General features: G+C 36.4%; 1 protein-coding gene across 6 annotated transcripts in view; it reads right to left on the reverse strand.

Annotated features, from left to right (window-relative positions):
- Nucleotides 1-21538, reverse strand: part of PDE1A (phosphodiesterase 1A) — a 349210-nt gene that overhangs the window by 82717 nt on the left and 244955 nt on the right. For all 6 annotated transcript variants that reach the window (XM_067026418.1, XM_067026419.1, XM_067026416.1 and 3 more), the window contains 2 exons: nucleotides 7527-7709; nucleotides 2261-2327 (listed from right to left, as the gene is read on the reverse strand). In XM_067026418.1, coding sequence (XP_066882519.1) covers nucleotides 2261-2327; nucleotides 7527-7709 — 250 coding nt within the window. The remainder of the gene's footprint in view (nucleotides 1-2260; nucleotides 2328-7526; nucleotides 7710-21538) is intronic.

The raw sequence follows: 21538 nt of genomic DNA on the forward strand, positions 1-21538 counted from the left end.
GGAAGTGGCCAGGCCTGTAGAGAAATAGATACCCTAGGAAAGTACCCCCTAACTGTGGGAAAAGAGGGCAAAGAGCAGGTATATCCAACTACTCCAGCCACCTCACGACTTTGATTCAGGTAATTCCAGGACAAAAACTTGCAGAGGAGTCCACAGAATGGACTTGTAGCAAGTGGTATCTGTACATTAAGGAGGTATTAAGTACATCAGTACATTAAAGTAAAGCTTGAGTTGCAATAGTAAATAAATCACTGAAACTTAAAAATCTACAGAAATACAGCAGAATCAGTTCTAATGATTATCATAAATTATTAGTAAAGAAGGTCTAGTGTTTGCACACACACAACAGGTTTAGTATTGAACAGTAAGTGGACAACCTTAAAGCTATACATTAATTTTGAATTTGAGCAGGCCCTGTTTAGAACTTCATTCATTTAACACATTTCACAGAGGCCAACAATACATGCTGTAACATGCTGAAACTAAACTGAAAATCTGATAAAAAGTATCCAAAACATCTCCTAAAACTATTTCTTTCAAATAGTAACAATAACATCAAACGCGTTTTTAATCATTTCAAAACACCAGTGAAATATTTTATGGTTTCCTTGGGTAGCTTTGTTAAATTCCTTCCGTTTGGCCCTAATGTGATCCCGAAATACTTACTTGATCAGTTTGTAAATTTAAAAATCTCTCAAAGTTCTGTTAGAAGGCATTTACCATCAATAAAGCTCAAAGGAGACCAACAAATCTCATCAAATTCCAAAGCTAACACAGAAGAATTAGTTCAGACTGTTACAGGCTGCTAGTTACAGTTCCCACTAGGGGTTTCCCACTGAGTAAAAGCTTAGCTCTCCTTTTTGGGGGATTTTTTTTTTTTATCAACAATGGTGATTTACATCTGTAAACTACTGCAGATGCTTGGCTTTTACTTTGTCAGATTGAGAACAAACAAGACAAGGAGGTATCTCAGGAAATTAGAATTATTAAAACATTCTTAATTTAGTGATAATTCTCTTCAACCTGTTAGTTCATGTTTTCCCTACACTACATTTTAGAAAAATGTTTACATTCTCTCATACCAGAATACTGTTAGCTGGTTTCTAAGAAAAATAAATAAAAATAAGTAATTTTCTTGCCCACAGTTCAGGAAATAATGAGGAAATCAAAATCTCTCAAGAGCCAAGGAGTAATTAATATCTGATAATGTGACATTTTAGTTATATACTTGCCTCTATTATCGCTTTAGAAAGATGAATATAAAAAAGCTTCTAAGAAAAACAAACTACCTTTTTAAATGAATAAGATTAAAATCTAATATGCAGCAGAGAAAAAAACAAATGCAAAGGGGATGCTTTAAAGGAAATTAAAGAACGAAAGAAAGCAATATAGATTTAAACTAGGAAAGGAGTTTAATAAATCAAAAATAAAATAACCCAGTATATTCTGTTGCTAGTATTTTTTAAATTTGTAGTTAATACAGGAAAACCACCATAAAACTGTTAGAGGAGACAAAGTTGAATTTCCTACCCAAATTAAGAGATGGAATGAAATAAGGAATGTAGAATGATGAGCCTACAAAATGCCTTTTTAGTAATAAAGTCTAGGAATAGTGTGCGCGTGCACACACACACATGCAATGGGAACAAGCAAGTCAAAAACTTTCGCCACTTCAGATTTTCAACTCTAGTTATTTCTAACACATATAATACTGCAATTGGGCCTCAGACTAGGGCAGCTACAGGGAAAGCCAGAGACAAAAGATATGAATTTCTTTTTTGTTTCCTTTCTTAATTTTATTACTTTTTGTATTTTCTTGGACCTAAAATTCTAAACAATTTTACTCCATATAAGTTTTGCCTTTAACCATATTTGACTGAAGTATCTTTTTATTTATAAAGCATTCAACTCTTTCATTATATATAGTAACAAAATACATGTATTCTGACAAGTGCTGGTGCCATCTCAAAATTGAATTCAAGATCCACCTAAATAAAGCATGAAGAAGAAAACATCACACACACACGTGTGTGTATGTATGTATGTATTGACATAGTTTGTTCGTGTAAATTGACCCTCATTTAAATCTACAATGAGTCATGACTTGAAACACATGACATTTTGTAAATGGTTAAAATATTTTTTACATTCCAACATGTAAGCTGCAGCAAAGACGTATTCTCATTTTCTCCTAGTCCTTTTAAGGAGATTAGAAAAAATGACTATTTGAAAAACAAAAGTAATTGAACATTTTTTTTACCTTTAATGTTACTATGACAGCTTCTGGATATGCCAACCCAACCATGTGATAGGATTTTCTGTACATTCTGAAAAAGAAAAATAAGTGTATATGTAAAAATCAGTTACTCAAAGTTTTCAGCTATTTCTTAAGAACAAAGAAAAAAATTACCTTTGATTTGTTTACCTTGTATCATGTTACAGTCTCCCTTTGTGGCAACAATGATAATTATTGTCACTGCTTATTAAGCATCTACAATGTGACAGATGTGAATAGTACATTTGCATCACAACCACAAGTCAGTGTGATTTTAGATTCTATGTGAAGAGGTCTTTCCCTAAACATCATCTTATTAAAAACAGAGACTGTCCTTTGCACGGGCAGCAACAACACCTTTTAGCATGCCACCACATGCATAACAGCACAGTAGTCTCGTTTTGTGTCTATTTGTGTTCCAAAATGTTCAGTCTGGAAGCTGAATGTCATGGAAATGTTTCCTTGATAGGTTTTTTTTTCCACAAAGTAAAAATTATAGGAGGGTATATGCCCTATCATCAGAATTTACAGAGTCTTTTTTTTTAGGTTAAAAATATTGGAGAACTTATTGACAAAAATTGCTTAAGTTTGTTCAAATTGTCATTTAATATTATTTAATAAAGATTATCCAGAAAGAACAGGGTGTTTCTATTTTTATAATAGCATCAATAACAAAAATATTTTTTATTAATCAGTAATTTGTTGGAGTTTTCCAGCTTCCAATGGACAACCAAGATGACTTAAACCAAATATAAGAAACTCCTCCAGTGATTCATGCAAAAATAGAATCAACATGATACCCTAATGGGTAGAAATGGCAATAGGTTTCTAATCAGGACTGAAAGAAACATGGCTCCTCCACAAAGTCCTGTGAAGAAAGAATTTAACTGATTATTAATCATGTCCCTTAATTTTTATATTGTTAGTCCACAAGCAAGCTGCACTCCTAGACTATACTACAGTAAACTCTCTTCCCAAGATGCCTGGACAAAACCATAATTTAATGATTATATCTTTAATTTACATTGGGGGTCAATATAAGAAATATAAGAACATAAGAAAATATTCTGCATCTTTTATAAAACCACTATGGGAGATACTAAACCTTTTGATTCAATGTACCTTATATTAAAAATCCTTAAGATATTACTCAGTTTCTATGTAAAAGCTATCATTTTGTTCAAGATAATAAAAGCCAAGTAATTCTTCATGTTTTCCTTTTTAATCTTCACTTCTTGGAAGCTCAGAATGAAAATATTGTATTTACTTACATGGAGACTAGACTTCCTTGATAAAGTATCTTCCCATTTTATTACAGAGACCTTGTTACTTTATTTCCATGTTCCCATTTTATGTTTATCTTAAATGCCGTTCAATAAGTTTTAGGTGTGGCAATCAGTTATCATAAAAATTTATCCTTATCCTCTATCTCAATTGGAAGATTTCTTATAAGAAAAATACCTGTGTTAATTACTCCACTGAGATAGGTATAATTATTCTAATAATGCAGGGCAAGGAAACTATTTAATCACACTACAAAAGGCCCAGAAAATAATTGCTGTCAGTAATGATATTTAGTTCCTTTTTTTTAGGAAAAAAATAGTCTTTTCTATCTATTTTTTGAATCATTTCTAAAAAATGGAAGTATGGGGGAAATGGAAGGATGATGGGCAAGGAAATAAAAAGGTCAGGAATAAGGAACCTTAAAAATTAAGTAACTAAATCAGTGTGACTTCATGGCACAAAAGGCAGTATGATGGAGCAAAGAGCACACATGCTTTGGATCACAGGTTAGCCAATCACTAGTGTGACCTCTGGAAAGCTATTTAATGTCAGTCATCTGTACAATGAGGATAATTACATGCGTTTTAAGAAGAGTAAATGATATACAGGCCTAGCATAATATTATAAGTACTTGATACAAGAAAGCCGTTATTATCAGTGTTACTGTTCTCATCAATACCATTGGCTCAAATTCTGACATTCTTCAAGGCTCTTTGGACTCAGTGAGAACTTTGATCTTTCTTAGACTTGGAGCAGGTTGAGAACTGAATATCCCTGTATATTCTCATTATATGGAATGTAAAGAAACACAAGGAAGAAGATTACTCATCCAAGGAGAAGAAGAAACTTCCCCATTATCATTTTCTAACCCTATAATTGGGAATAGCATATTAGGATGAAAACTTAGAAATAGAAAATTAGGATGGAAAATTAGGACTACTCATTCTGGAATCAAATGAATGTGGGAGAAACCTTAATACAGTGGCCTTACACTTGAGTAAATAGTCACTACATTACAAGTTGCTGAAAAAGAATAATGGATTTCCTGTTCTCCTACAGGTGGTTAAAGTCCAGCTGGAAATTTGGTAGATTATTGTTGGAAGGTTTTTACTATAGTTACAAAATATAATTCAAAAACTTAAAAAAAACCCCCACTATCTTATGCCAGATACAGTGCTAAGCAAGAGATTATTCAGTGAAGAACAAGAAAAATATAAGTGCTGCTTTCATGGGGTTAATTCAGTGGCAAAGAGGGACAATAAATAAGAAATAATATATGATTAAAAACAGCACTAAATGCTATGAGGTAAACCACTAGTTGGGATAGAGAAAGTGATGAACAGTATACAGAGTAACCAGGAAAGGCCTCTGGAAAGACAGAAAGGGCTAGCCAGAGTGGAGGGTGGGGAAAATCATTTCTGATAGAGGGAATAGCAGGATTATTGGTCCCAAGGGAAGCAAGAGTTTAGGGATATTCATGAAGTTAAAATAACACTAGTATAGATATTCAGGTAAGGGTGAAGTAGCATTAGATGAGTCTAGAAGGTAAAGGGGCCTAGTCATGCAAAGCCATGATATAGAAGTTGCCTTTAATACCAAGTGTAATGGTATATCAAGTGAAATGGTAAAAACAATCAGATGGTTTTAAGCTTAAGAATGACAGGAACTAATTTATATTTAAAAAATCACTATAGAATGACTTGTTTGGAGAGGGCTAGTGAGGAAGAGGGGAGCCTAGGTGAAAGCTATTGTCATATTTCTGATGGCAGGTGACAAAGGCTTAGTTTGGGGTTGCAGGAGTGGAGTTGAGAAAGTGAGTAGGCTCAGGATACACCGGGGTAAGCAAATTGCCTGGACTTGCTGAGGTATTGATTCTTGGGAGGGGCTGCATGAGAGAAGACTCAAAAAGACTTTCTAAGTTTCAAGATTGAAGATGATTGTTTTTGAAAATTCAAGATAAACATATCTCACTCTGTTTACACACTTACTAATGGGGATTCAAAAGTAATTTTAAATTTTCATTTCCATGTGTTTTCAGCACATTGATTTCTTCAAGACTGCTTGCTAATTTAGTTACCTGAAGTACGTTTTGATATTTCTGTGTAGCATAAAAAAACTGAAAGTTTAACGTGTCAATATATTTCACAGAATTTGTCTTGATTTTTCTATTTAGTGGGAATGCAAATTTAGTTGGTTTACTTTTTTGTTTGTTTGTTTGTTTGTTTGTTTGTTTTGCGGTACGCGGGCCTCTCACTGTTGTGGCCTCTCCCGTTGCGGAGCACAGGCTCCGGACTTGCAGGCTCAGCGGCCATGGCTCACGGGCCTAGCCGCTCCGCGGCATATGGGATCTTCCCTGACCGGGGCACCAACTCGTGTCCCCTGCATCGGCAGGCAGACTCTCAACCACTGCGCCACCAGGGAAGCCCTCGTTGGTTTACTTTTATAATTTACATTTCTTTTCAGTTTGCCAAGTTCTGCAATATTTTCTTAAACAAAAAAGACAAAATATACATTCCTTCATTAAAGCAACATGCTCTCTTTTTTCTCTGATTCTCTCACTGACTTTCTGAACTATGATTTAGATGTTTTCGAATTGATTTTAAGGAAAATCAATAATGTCATACACTTGCCTAAGTTGTTTTAAAAAATAGGAACATAATTACAAAAATTATTTCTCTCCAGCCCTCTCTACCTCTCTGTTTCAGATTTCTGGTCCCACCTGACAGAGTTGGGAGCAGTTTATGCACTAGGGGTGGGGGCGTTGTCATCTCACCTAACTCATCATGATTATTATGCTCATAATGCTTATTATGAGGGTTCTTTTATCAAAGACAACTAGATATAGTCAACAAATAGTCAAAATAATTTGAATAATCACTGAGTGGTTGTTATTTTGGGTAATATAGTCATAAACCAAGATCCTAGATGCTTCATGTCTTATGGTGATAATACATCTTTAAATCACATCGAATACTTCTTGCAATGCATTATCATTTAGATTTTTAGAAACCCAAGAGTGCTACTCATTGTTCTGTTAGCAGAAGAAAACAAAAGTTTATAAAGTTCATTAGAGGTAATGACTAGAGATGTCTGAAGATAAAAAATGATGTGGTCTCCCTTAAATTTAATTTTAGATACATTGATAAAAAATGTCTCTGTTCCTCGATTTTATTTGTTTCAAAAACGTTAAAATAACCTTTTTATGTATAATTTAATGTAATGTAATTGTTTTTTAATCCAAGGGATTTCTAAGAACTAATTTTCAACATTGTCAGATATAAGATGTTATTTCAAGTCTTTTTGTAGTTTTAGTTCTGAAACATCTTGTTTCCAGATAGAAAAATAAGCTGTGCTCTTAAAGGCTAAAGAATGTAGAATTGGGTCATATTAACATGTATTTCACTTTAGAAACTGGTGTTTCTAGGGGCCAGCAAGTGGCAGAAATGCTTCAGTGACAGAAAGGTTGAAAAGCTCTTCAAGGAAAGTGGACATGAGAGAGCTTTCTTCCACAATGGTAAGAGAATGGTCTTTTCTTTTTAGTGCCACGAAAAGGCATGCTTGATTTTGGTATGTAGTATAGAACTTATTTTATTGGGTGTTACATTGTATTTGGGTAAAATTAGGTGTAAAGCATATAAATTTATTATTAGGTGTAAAGTATATAAATGTGTTTATAAATGTATTATAAACAGCTATTCACAAAAGTTCATTTGAGGAGAAGGGTCATTCAAAAGTCTTTGCTTTTAGTCTTTATGTCAATTTAAAATAAATGAAAATAATAAATCCAGGCCAAGATATTTTTGTTATAGGTAAATTCATCATAAAGTCCTAAATCTGTTCATTCCAGTTATACTTATGATTACAGTTTTCCTCAATAAATAAAATACAGGACTCTCATAACTTTGACATAGTAAGTATATTTGCTGCCTTTTAAATTTTATCTTGAGATACCATCAACTTCACTTACCTTTCCACAAAAATTCCAGCTTGAACAGCATGCACAATGCTCCGAAATCTTGGTTTTTCCTCAGATTTCTTTTTCATCATCCCCATTTTCCGTGTAAAGGTAGAAGCCAACCAGTCCCGGACTTCTGATGGGACCGAATCCGACTGAATGTCACTGAGCTCATCATCAGTATCCAGCAGTCTTCTACAAAAATTTGTAGTGTTAAACTTTAGGAAAAAGTGAAGAAAAACTAATAACAAAACAAGCATGGCAATAGGATTTAAAGTATAGCAAGTCACTCTCTGATCATCTTTTAATATGAACTGTCTTAATAAATGATTGGGTTAACATTTTGAAATCTCTGAATTTCTCAAATTGGTCATCTTCTGAGGGCAAAGACTAATGGACTTGAACATTTGAGCATTCCCAAACATTTAAGTACAATGATATCAGTCTGGAGATACCAATTGTATTAATATATTTATAATATATTATTCTAATAATGAATGAAACTAATATAAGATAGGGAAGAGAGTTCATAAACAGAGGTCTATTAAAGGAAGCAGTTGTAGTGGAAAGAAAAAGTGGAGTCAAAGCTATAAAAGTTGTCTTATATTTAATAAGCTTGTATATATTGAGTACAGAAAGTACATGCTATTTGAATAAGGCCTTGGAGTTTACAGAAGTCATTCACATGTGTTATTTTATTTGATGGGTATCCCTAAACTTTAGGAAAATAATAACTTGAAAAAGAAAGATGAAAACAAGTGGATTATTTTAAAAGCTAATTTTAGGTGATTTAGCCAGTGTCAGGTGGAAAAGTTAAAGCAAATGCTGTCTTGAGGGTGGAGATCTGATGGGCTTAGAACTGCTGGCTGAGGAAATCAGCTGTGTGACCAGGAGCTGAAAGCACTGCCCTGCCACTCTCCAGTATAAGCTCCAGGTAGATGATGTGGACAGGACTGACCAGTAACAATAGCTGCATTAAGGCTGGGCAGCTCCAGTGATCCAGAACTTCCTAAAGGTCTGAACTGGCAAGATAGTGTGAAAGGCTCCCCACAAAATACAAAAGGGACTTTACAGAGCAATTGAGCTTTGCCTTCAGGAAGAATACAGGTCAGCTCTGCCCTTTGCTTGACTAGGTTTTTTCCTTGTTGGCACACCAATTTAATAACTCAGAGCTATTTTTGGCGCACTTTAGCTTTGACCTTTGGGTTCCATTCGTGCTGGTAAATTTCTTTGCACAGAGTGAGGCATAAGGATTATAAGCTGATGGAAGGAAGGTAGCCAGAGGTGACAGCAAGTGCTACAGCCTTCAGAACAAGTCACACATCATCTCCAGAGAGCAAAAACTACCAAAAAGATACTCTAAAGATAATATGACTTCCTCTATATGCTACTGTTTATAAGCATATTGATGTCAGTCATTTGCCAATATTTATTTTTCATAGTATTAAATAAGTGTGAATGCATTTATGAAATGCCTTATGAAAAAATATACACAACTTAAGTGCTGGAGTTATAAAATTATATGTATACATATGAAGATAAAAAAGACACAGTTGGAAGTTAATATTGAAGCTGGGATGAAGTGAGAGAGTAGCATTGACATATATATACTAGCAAATGTAAAATGGATGGCTAGTGGGAAGCTGTTGCATAGCACAGGGAGATCAGCTCGGTGATTTGTGTCCAACTAGAGGGGTAGGATAGGGAGGGTGGGAGGGAGAAGCAAGAGGGAGGGGATATGGGGATATATGAATACATATAGCTGATTCACTTTGTTTGTTGTACAGCAGAAACTAACACAGTATTGCAAAGCAATTATACTCCAATAAAGATATTAAAAAAATATTGATTAATACTTACCCTAAATCATATTTAATTCTCATTTGGCTCTTACCTTTGGATGATTTTCATTTATACTTAACACATGGACATCGTAATTCAAAACAAAATATTTTTTTTCTCCTTTTGACCATTTAAAATTAGATTCCTTAGCCAATTACAGCAAGTCACTACACTATGTGGTTTGAAAATTTCAGGGCTTATGCCATTTCTATTATTATTGAATATGCCATTTCTATTATTCCTTATGCAGTGATCAAATAAAACCACAGAGCAGGACAGATGGAATGGGAATCATTGTGCTGTAATCCTGTGATGTGACCATGTTCCAGGAATTCTACTGCTGTCTTGTTTTATTAGCTACTCTAAGTAGAATGACAGACACATAGTAATGGTTGCCAATTGCTCCTTTGCAAATCTGATGTGGATGACTTTAGGGCTATATGTCCTAAAATAATAAATTATCCATGACAGATCATCAAATATGACAAAATCAGCATATGGAAAGGAGAGTTCATATAGGGATGTGGTACCCAGGAGTCTGGCAATCCCTTAGTCATGATGCATGATGTCATTTATTGAGAATGAAATAAGATATAGTTTCAGGGAAAAAAGAGTGATATAGATTAATTAATGAATATAGAAGTAAAGGAAGAGAGTACATAAAGAGAAAGGCATGAAATATTCTATTGTATAACTAAAAAAGGAAATCTTGAAAAAGCAAAAAATACCTCTGTGATGGTCAATTTTATATGTTCACATGGCTAGGTTATGATGCCTAGTTGTCTGGTCAAACACCAGTCTAGATGTTGCTGTGAAGGTATATTTTAGATGTGATTAACATTTAAATCAATAGACTGAGTAGAGCAGACTACCCTCCATAATGTGAGTGGGCCTGATCCAATCAATTAAAGGCCTTAAGCAGTAAGGCGGAGGTCCCCCAAAGAAGGAATCCTGCCTCCAGACTACTTTCAGATTCAAGATTGCAACATTTACTGCTGTCAGAATTTCCAGCCAGTGTCAGCCTCCTTTAAAATGTAAGTCAGACCATGTCAATGCCTAATTCATACAGCCCTATGTAGCTCACCACAAGCTATGTCTCTACCTTTATCTTTTAACAATTTCCACCTTATTCCTTTTGCTTCAGCAATGCTGGCCTCCTTGGTATACTCAAACCTGCCAAGCTTGCTTCTGTTCAGGGTCTTTGCACTTGCCGTTCCCTCTGCTTAGAATCTCTTTTTCAAGATGTGTGGATCATTTCCTCACTGCATTTAGGTAGAAAGGGCTTCCCTGACCCCCCTACTCAAAGAGTAAACAGTTTTATTCTCTTTATCCTTCTATAGACCTCTTCTTAGCACTTACCACTGCTGATGTCATGCCATATGTTTATTAGTTTGTTCATTCATTTTATGATTTATCCACTAGACTGTAAAGACCTCGAGATCAGAGAGTCGGTCTGTTCTTGTGCACTGTTATATCACCAGCATGTGCAACTGTGCATGGCACAGATTGGGGGATCCACATCTAGAAATATTTACACTAAACTATTACAAGTGACTATCTTTGAGGAGTGGAGTGAGAATGGAGATGGTATAAGAAATTTTAGTCTTTTAGAGTCCCATATTATTTGATTGATAAGAGCAGCAGCATCCTGGGAGTAGTTCACTATTGTCAATCATCTCTTCATTGCCTTTAGGTTAATTTGCCCTTGAACAATCTCTTTACAATTTTTGAGGCAAATTATAGGGAAATGTATATTTGACATGGAAAAGATATTAGACATTTTTCTAGATTAAAGACTTAAATATAAGACTGGATACTATAAAACTCCTAGAGGAAAACACAGGCAGAACACTTTTTGATATAAATTGCAGCAATATCTTTTTGTCTCCATCTCCTAGCATATGGAAATAAGAACACACACACACACACACACACACACACACACACACACACACAAACAAATGGGACCTAATTAAACTTAAAAGTTTTGCACAGCAAAGGAAACCATAAACAAAACGAAAAGACAACCTACAGAATGGGAGAAAATATTTGCAAATGATGTGACTGACAAGGGATTAATCTCCAAGATATACAAACAGCACATACAACTCAATAAAAAGCAAAAGCAAAACAAAACAATCAAAAACTGGGCAGAAGATCTAAATAGACATTTCCCCAAAGAAGGCATACGGATGGTCAAAAGGTACATGGATGGCCAAAAGGCACATGAAAAGTTGCTCAACATTACTAATTATTAGAGAAATGCAAATCAAAACTACAGTGAGGTATCAGCTCACACAAGTCAGAATGGCCACGATCAAAAAGTCTGCAAATAATAAATGCTGGAGAAGGTGTGGAGAAAACCCTCCTACACTGTTGGTGGGAATGTAAATTGATGCAGCCACTACTCAGAACAGTATGGAGGTTTTTAAAAAAACTAAAAATGGAGCTACCATATGATCCTGCAATCCCACTCCTCGGCATATATCTGGAGAAAACTGTAATTTGAAAAGATACTTACACCCCAATGTTCATTATAGCACTGTTTACAACAGCCAAGACATGGAAACAACCTAAGGGTCCATCAACAGATGAATGGATAAAAAAAGATGTCATATATTTATACAATGGAATATTACTCAGCTATATAAAAGAACCTATAAGGGAAAATAATTTGAAAGAAAAAGATATATATGTATGTATTACTGAATCATTTTGCTGTACACCTGAAACTAAAACATGTGTATCAACTATACTTCAATTAAAAAATGTAAAAAAAGAAAAGATATTAAACATTTCTAATAGTATTTTGAATTAATGGCCCAGGAAAGAAACATTTTTAAAATTTCATGAACTGTTTACTTGCCTTCAGCCAAGGACCTCAGTATCTCTGTTAAGTATCAGTTATCAGAACTAACTCTTTTAGGGTCATCTATCAAGTAGAGTAGGGTAAGAAATTCCTAATAAAGACACAAATAATTTGTATCAAACTATTTAAGATAATTTTTCAAGTTTGTATAGAAGAAAGTTGAAAGGCAGGTAGATAAAGCTTAAATTTAAATGAATTTTAAAAATAATCTGACACACCTAATGGCACATATTTCTCCTCTCTCTCCCTTATTTATTTTCCCTTTCCCTGGCACCTGCCACCCTGTATACTGTTTCTTCTTCTAAGCACCACAAGGAGCTCTTCAGATTTCATTTGACCATGCTAGCTAGGGCAGGAATGAAAACTATAGTATAATATCAAATAGTAATCCTGGGCTTTTGTTAGAGAATTATCAGAAACAATTTTTCTATACATTTATCTAAGATGTGAAGATATCTAAATACTTATATAAGATTATGTCACATATAAAACATATGACTACATTCATTTCATTTTTGACATAAATTTGTGCAAGTAGCTTGATAAAATGATATCTCAAATACTATAATGAATCTTGCTTCCGAAACATCCAACAGCTCAATTGCTCTTCATCCTAGGGTTGGATGGCAGGGTGAGCAGAATTGCTTACTCCATGAGGGCTCTTAAAAATGAAGACTTTGTGTTTAAGAAACTTACAACATGAAAATCATTGGTACATTTTCCTTGGGAATTCTTAAAATGCACTATACAGAAAAGAATGATAGGAGTATATGTGTAAAATGTTAACACTATGGACCTCTGAAAAATGCTTCAACTGGTGTTTGATGCAACTCTTTTTTCTTTTAGTCCCAATGGAGTCAATAAAGCAGAAAGTGAGGGGTCCCTAAACGTAAGCTGTAGGTCGATGGGGGGCCGACAAGCTGTGAAAACTGACCCTGCATCCAATCAGTGCTGTACTGATCTTTGGGAGCTATTTATACTCCAAACTTTCTCTTGAAATCAGATGACACAACTCCCAAAGGGCTTATATTTTGAACTAGAAAGTTTGTAGGAAAAGGGAATAAAGAAAGAGGCGGCCACGGAAGCAGAGGTCATGGGATTTTGACTCTTACAGTGATATCAGTGAGAATATTTCTGTCCACAGCAGACTCTTGGAAAATGGTTACACTCGTGTACCCACACAGTTATTTCCAGGCAATCGGTGCCCACATTTACACCTATTAAGTACTAAAATTCATTTGCCGGATGCATAATTGCCAGAAACTGGCTTCTCAAGTTTGAAATTTTCTTTTTCCTGCTTTATTATTCTTATAAAGGAACACACTTCAACAAGAAACTAACTCATTCAACTCTGCCTCTAATATCTGCTGGGCTCAGGGTAGGAGCACATTTCTCCAAAATAACACATTAAATATTTAAATTATATATCAAGTGAACAAACATGATATTTGTTCTATCCTTCTACCTTTTAATATTTCATAAAAGTCTGACAAGTTGTATTGGAATTGTGAATTCTCAGCTCTTTGTGTGACAGGGCTGGGCCAGTGGGCTATGGCTGGCTCTCTGCGCCTGCCTGCCTCCTGCTCATGCCCTCACTATATGAACAGGTGGACGCCATGGCCCTTGTACAATCTCCATCAACCCATCCAGCTTTGAAAGCAGCTGCTTCTTGGCCACTTTTTAGGGGTGGAGGGGTGCACACATCAACAGTGTCCTGGGCCCCCTCAGGAGGAAAGACCTAAGGAGGAGACCCATTAAGACTTAGGAGACAGGCTAGGAGACCTTTGGGTAGAGAACTCTGGGGTCTCAGTGCCCAGGATACGGGATGCTTACCTGCTACGAACCAGGCAAGGAGCCAAGGTTTACTTCATTTAATCTTCCAAGCTTTACTTCATTCCTTCCTCACTATGTGGAAGACACAATTATTATCAGTACCCCTATTTTAGTGATGAATAAATTGAGGCACAAACACCCAAAGTGATTTGCTCAAATCATATAACCAGAAGTGGCCATGCCGTTTTTCGAACTCAAGTCTCTCTGATTTCAGGGTCTGAGTTTTTAACTGCTAAACTATCCCTCACCTCAAATGTGTGTTTTGCTTACTAAGTGCCCACGCAGACTACCTTCACATTCAAACAATAAAACATATCAGTAATCATTATTCTCCATCCCATCTCTACCTTGAAATTCAGGGTTAAAAATAATTGATCTTAAAGGAGTTTGGTCCACCAGAGTTTTGGTTGGAGGAAGCTTAAATTTATTTTCCATGATTGGTATGTTGAATCATTTTCTCAGAGAGAAATATATCTGGATGGTAGAATTTCACAGTACTTTGAAGTGCAATAAATTAAATGTCAGGATGGAAAGAGGTAATACATTTGAAAAGCCTTATCAACTTGTCAGTAACCTACTTCCTGAGTACTAAATACATTTGAATTAATTTTTCCAGGCCACCACCCATGCACGTTTATTTATTTATTATTTATTATTTGCCTTGTTTCAAAAGAGACATAAAATGGCAGGCTCACAGATTTATTTCAACAGTTTTTTGTTTCTTTGTGGTTTTTTGGGGAGGGGCAGTTTTCTTCTTCTGCTTACCTGATAGCTTTTGTTCAATGTTTCCTTTGGTTTTATTAATCTTTTTCTTTTTAACTATGAGAAGATGAGTATTGCATCTGAGTGACTGAAGACTGAACATTTGGGTAGATAAGTCAGTTATGCTGACCTTAGCTCAATTCAAAGAGGCAAATTTGGCCAAAATGAAGTTGACAAAGGAGAGTGTTAAAGTTAGATGTGGCTTTCTCCAAGCTAATGCCTACAGAGAGCTCTGAACCTCTTCTGTATCTAGCCGAGGAAGCAGAGGTCCAGCAGAGGAGGGTCGTCCCCCAAGACAGGCAGGAAGGTCCAAGAAATGTTGGGGGAGGGGTCTGAGAAGGGGTTAGGATCTCAGAGAGTTAGCATCAAGATTTTGGGAGTCAGTTCGGAGATGGAAGTGGAGGGAACGGGTGAAGCAGAAACTGCCCTAGGCCTCTCTGATGGCTCTTGGCTTCCCACCAGGAAGTCCTTTTGGCTCAAAAATATCTTTGAAAATATTCCTTTAGGCTCAAAGCCTGACATTCCACTAATTATCGATTTTTTTGGGGGGATTAGTAAGCATCCTCTGTGGTTAGGAGAACTGCCTCAGGAGTTGGAATCCTGGCTTCATCACCTATTAGTTGTGTGGTCTTGGAAAAAATACTTCATCTGTCTGAATATCAGTTTCTTTGCCAATAAAATAGAGATGATAATAATAGTATCCCTAGTGGTGGGGTTGGAGGATGAAATGGGTAAATGCACAGAAAGCATTTAGAACAGTGTCTGACACAAAGCAAGCCCTCAGTAAACTCCAAGCCATTTACACATCCATATGAATTAGTCTAAGCAGATCTCCTATTTTTGAGGTGTAGTAAAAGGAAGGTTCTGGGGATGGAAGTGTTTCAGACATTACGGGAAGAAATTGGTCAAAGTGGACTTGGGGGAGCCAAAGAACAACTTACGCATTCTATGGGTTGTGAGGACGCAGTGGGAGGAAATTCCAAAAATGTTTTTTACCTACTTTAAAATTTTACTGAGTAGAATAGGAAAATTCATAGAGACAGAAAGTACAATAGAGGTTACCAGGGGCTGAGGGGAGCGGGGGGACTGGGAGTTATTGTTTAATGGGTACAGAGTTTCTGTTTGGGATAATGAAAAGTTTGTGGAAATGGATAGTGGGATGGTTGTACAACACTGTAAATGTACTTAATTCCACTGGATTGTACACTGAAAATTGTTAAAATGGTACATTTATACTTTATGACAATACTATCAATACAATATCTACCATCTTCTCCCTGCCCTACTTTTCAGGAATGATACTTTGCCTCTTCTAATCAAGGGAATGAGACATAGAGGAGGGTATTCCAGTCTCCATCTAAGTAAGTGTTGTTCTGAGGATCACTGAGTTGCAGGCTGAAGAAAAAGGTTGGGGCTGCAGCCCAGAGATGAAGCCTAAGGGGTATGGTTTCCCAGATCTGGGAGAGGTGACCACGTCATGGACTAAAGGATAGGGCTCTCTCTTCTGTGCCCAAGAGTTGCTGCTTGAGGCGCTGCTAATCTCCAGCGCCTCTTGCTTTTTGCTCCTAGTACGTGATGAAGTTTCCTGACTCGGGGAGGCATTTCAGTTCCCAAGGTCATTTCATATACAACTTGGGGCAATATTTGGGCCACACTCCTTTGATAAGACCTTAAAATTCTAACCATTAGGTTTCTAACATTCTCTGTGCATCTCTCCTTTTGTAGCCTCCTTTTGACATCCTCTATAAGTGTGGTCCCCGGACCGTCAGAATCAGCAGCAACTGGGAACTTGTTAGAACTGGAACTTCAAGGGCTCTACTCCAGACCTGTTGAATTAACAAGCTCTCCAGGTGATTTTTGTGAACACTTTGAGAACTGCTCTCATCCATTCATGATGTGTCAATTAATGGAAGAGCTCTGCCAAGAAAGAAAGGTTTAATTGTTTTCTATGATGTGGACTTAGCAGTACTGCTTATTTCCATTTGCCCATTATTTCACTGTCAGAGATAGTGTTGGTAAACAAACAGGAAGGGATTGGCAGAAGAATCACAGTAAAAGCATCTTAATTAGTGAACCTTTTATACTCATTTTATGAATAAGAATGATCTGTATGTTGCTTAATTGAAAAATAGAAGAGTCAATTTCTCAATTTTTAAGATATATTCATAGCAACTCTTAAAAATGCGTTGTAGTATTATTAACTATATTCACCATGCTATACAGAAGTGTCAAATTCTTGGGGTGGGGAGCAGAGAAGGGGTACTAAGAAGAACTGGGGTATATTTGAAGGACATGGGTGTGAGTGAAGACAAGGAATATATTTCTTTCTAAACCAATGAAGCTAAAAGAGTAGGGGCAAGGACAAGAAAGAGTAAACAAGGGCCAAAGAGAATAGAAAAATAATTATCAATGTATATAGTGTCCTTCATAAATATTTGTTGAATAAGTGAATAAATGTATAAAAACATAGGCAGAGAGTCTCTGGTCTTAGAGGCTATAAAATATTAAGATATTTACAGTGGTTTGGTGAGGAATAAAGTCATTTTTAGTCAGGTCTGCTTTATGTGTGCAAAGATGATATCACAATTAAAAAAAAAAAATTCCTGTTACCCTGGCCCTTTGTCCATATAGTCAGCCATGGCTTCATTCATTGACTCGTGTATGACACAGAGTAACCTGGGGAAGGAAAAACTCCTGTCCTTGGATTTGAGTTTCAAAATCTAGGTCCCAGGGAAGGAGGAAAGGTCCAAGATAATGGAAGAGTATGTGATGAGTCAGAGCAGAGTTTCCATTCCTATTATTATCCAAAAATGCCCTAGGTTAATCCAGAGGAGTCAGAAAGAAAGACAGAAGAGATTTTGAGAAGGGACACTGAGTCCAACCTGAAATTCTCCAAACCAAGACAAACACTGAGTGGGGAAATGGAACACCCCAGTACATTTCTAGGATCCTGGAGCAGAAGGGTGCTGGATGCCCACTCCACCCCCTAACCCCACCCTTTTATTTAATGAGGAAAAATTCAAGTCTCTGACATCCAGTACCTGATACTTGCCCAAGAACCACCTATGCTGTTTAACTGTATCATGGGATAAATATGTTTTATGAGCTGCCTTGGAAACTCAATCAACCTCTTACCTTGTTTTATGGGAAAATAGATTCTAAGTAGCTATCTTAGATAACAAACATTTGTGTTAGGATTTCTTATTAGGATAATGTGACTACCTACAAGGATAATGTGACTACCTACCTACAAGGAAATTAAGAACATGGGCTTTGGAGCAAGGCAGACCTATGTGGCTAGAAGGATGCTCTCAATAGCAGGTGACATCAAACCTAACCCAAAGTGGCTTAAATGATAGAGGACTTTATTATTTTTCTTAACAAGAAAGTTAAAGGTAGGTAGACTCCAGCAGGGATTTATACTTTTTAAATCAGCAGGTCAACAATATCATCAAGGACTCAGGTTTCCTCCATCTTTCTATGCTGCCAACTTTAGTGTTAGGTATAGCTCTAAGCTTGTAGCCAGATGGTTATATCATTTTCAAGCATGGTATCCAGACACAATCCCCAGACACACAGGAATCCTTTTCTATGGAGAGGAAATCTTTTGCAGAACCCCCATTAGTCTCATTGGCCAGAATTGTAACACATGTCCATATCCAAACTCATTGGTTAGGAAATTGGGAACTAATAACTGGTTTAGGTCAATTAGGATACACTCATCCTGAGCCTGGTGCTAGGACTGGTCTCCCCTGAATCACTTGGCTTTGCAGAGAAGAGCAAATGATTGAAAAAAAGGAAAAAAAGGGTTCTATAGCCAAGGAAGAAAAGAATTTATGTTGGGTATGCTCCATCTCAGTTTGAACTTGTCTCTGATTCTTTTTTTTTTTTTTTTTTTTTTTGGTGGTACGTGGGCCTCTCACTGCTGTGCTGTGGCCTCTCCCGTTGCGGAGCACAGGCTCCGGACGCGCAGGCCCAGCGGCCATGGCTCACGGGCCCAGCCGCTCCGCGGCATGTGGGAACTTCCCGGACCGGGGCACGAACCCGTGTCCCCTGCATCCGCAGGCGGATTCTCAACCACTGTGCCACCAGGGAAGCCCTCTGATTCTTAATGATTATATGAGTCTAAGCAAGTGAATTATTTTATGTCTCAAATTTTTTAACTTTAGGAAAAACTAACACACTATTGTAAAACAGTTACACTCCAATAAAGATGTTTAAAAAATTTTTTTTTAACTTTATAGTGAAAATAATACATGTATCTAATTCATAGAATTTTTGAGACTTACTTGTAATCATATATGCAAATTGCATAATATGTTGCCTTGGATATAATTAACTGTCAAATAATCTTGTTATTAATATCATCATTAGAAAAGAATAATATTAAAATTTTTATCTTTTTCAAATCCAGGACATATTCATTTATATTTATTGATCCAAAATATCACAACAGTAAGATCTTACATAATATGTGGAGCTTTTTATCAGTTATCTCTCAAAAGATCTGGTCAGGTTATTTTTTTCCCCTTTCACTAGGGAGGCTGTTTTTGAAAGTTTGCAGAAAGTAACACACCACAGATGGCAGAAAATATGAAAATCAACCAAAATGTATTGCAACTTTTTCTAAGCCTGGTTTTCACACTCAATCTACAGGGTGAGAACAGCCTACAAACACAGCACTCCAAACAGCCACCCCTCCCTACAACTCACACCATAAAAATGGAATTCATAAAAATCATAATTTGCTTTTTAATTATTCACTGATCTCTAGCAATGTCTTAGCACATGCCCTTCAAATTGATTTCCTCAGGGACTCCTCCAAATGGAAACAACTCTAAAAAACACAGGAGCCCAAATTTATAAATGCTCCCCCACTAAGCATATGATAAGCAAAATAGGCCCTGTCACCCTCCTGGGGACCAGGGTAGTTTAGGCATAAGCAAATCTTTACAAGGGACTTTGGGACCATGGATAAAACCACAGAATTCCAGAACAGAAGGGGACTGGTGTAAGAAAACTAATGACTAGAAAAGAAAACATCTATTGCCCATAGGCTTGTCATTAGTAGGAGAAAACCTAGGATAGGAGTTGCTCAACGTCCTGCACAGACCCTGTTCCAGGTCCCACTGCACGCGGTACTAACATAAACATTTTAGTTTTCACTCTAGAGAAGACATAGTTGTTGTTTAGGAAAGCACTCTCTTCCACTCAATTCTTAGGCGTGTGATTTAAATAAAATTGACCTCCTACCTGCCTCATGAGATGCTTGACCAATGGATTTGCATATTCAGTTCTTCTGGGCATGACAGTTTGAGGAATAAGCATATGACCTAACTAGAGCCAATGAAACAGAAAAGTTGTGTTTGTTAGAGCCTCTGGGAAGGAAAACCTCTCTTATTCCAACTGGATTTGAAGGTGTGAGGATGTAATGCTTGGATACACTGCCCATCTTGTTTTGCTACCCTCAAAGCATCAGGAGGTCATTCCAGAGTAATTGAAACAGAGAGATTGATCACTTGACATCATTTTTGTCCTGATTGACCTATGATTATAGTCAGTACTAGCCATCAACGTTTCAGCAATGAGAGTTAAGATGGTTTGGTTGGGTTTCCTGTCACTTACAACTGAAATGTTAGTGAAAGGTGTTCATTAGTCCAGCTCTTTTCTTTTTTCCTTCTTCCCTACTCTTGCTCTAAATGTTTAAGGAGTACACGTGTGTCAGTGCCATCATGACTTGCTGGTTGTAGTGATTTAACCACCCAAGGTTTACTCTCTACATCACATTGATCCATGAGTTTTAGAGCCCATGGTCTATATTTTGGTAAAGATTATTGTCACACTCTTACCCCTGCCGAGAAACTGAGTTTAAAATCGATGCTTACTAACCTTTTTGATTTTACAGTGCTACGCAAGTTTTGCTTATTTGAAGACCCTTAGCTGTGCTCTAGTTAGCTCCATCTTCACCCACATTTTCCACCTATGCTTGGCTATTTGTCTCTTTTCCTAGATAACTTAAGAATAACTTCTTTTTTATTGAAGTAAAGTTGATTTACAATGTTGTGTTAATTACTGCTGTACAGCAAAGTGATTAAGTTATACATATATTTTTTTAATATTCTTTTCCATTATGGTTTATCATAGAATATTGAATATAATTCTCTGTACTGTACAGTAGAACTTTGTTGTTTAACCATTCTATATATAAGCACTTACATCTGCTAACCCCAACCTCCCTCTCTATCCCCCCCAACCCCCTCCCCCTTGGTAACCAACAGTCTGTTCTCTATGTCCATGATTCTGTATCTGTTTCCTAGATAGGTTCATTTGTGTCATATTTTAGATTCCACATATAAGTGATATCATATGGTATTTTTCTCTTTCTGACTTATTTCATTTAGTATGATAATCTCTAGCTGCATCCATGTTGCTACAAATTATTTTGTTCTTTTTTATGGCCGAGTAGTATTCCATTGTATATATGTACCACATCTTCTTTATCCATTCATCTGTCTATGGACATTTAGGTTGTTTCCAGGTCTTGGCTATTGTGAATAGTGCTTCTATGAACATAGGGGTGCATGTATCTTTTTGAATTATAGTTTTGTCTGGATACATGCCCAGAAGCAGGGATTGATCGATCATATGGTAATTCTAGTTTTAGTTTTCTGAGGAACCTTCATACTGTTTTCCACAGTGGCTGCACCAACTTATAAGG

This window comes from Kogia breviceps, chromosome 2 (assembly GCF_026419965.1).
Source record: "Kogia breviceps isolate mKogBre1 chromosome 2, mKogBre1 haplotype 1, whole genome shotgun sequence".
Taxonomy (NCBI): Eukaryota; Metazoa; Chordata; class Mammalia; order Artiodactyla; family Physeteridae; genus Kogia; species Kogia breviceps.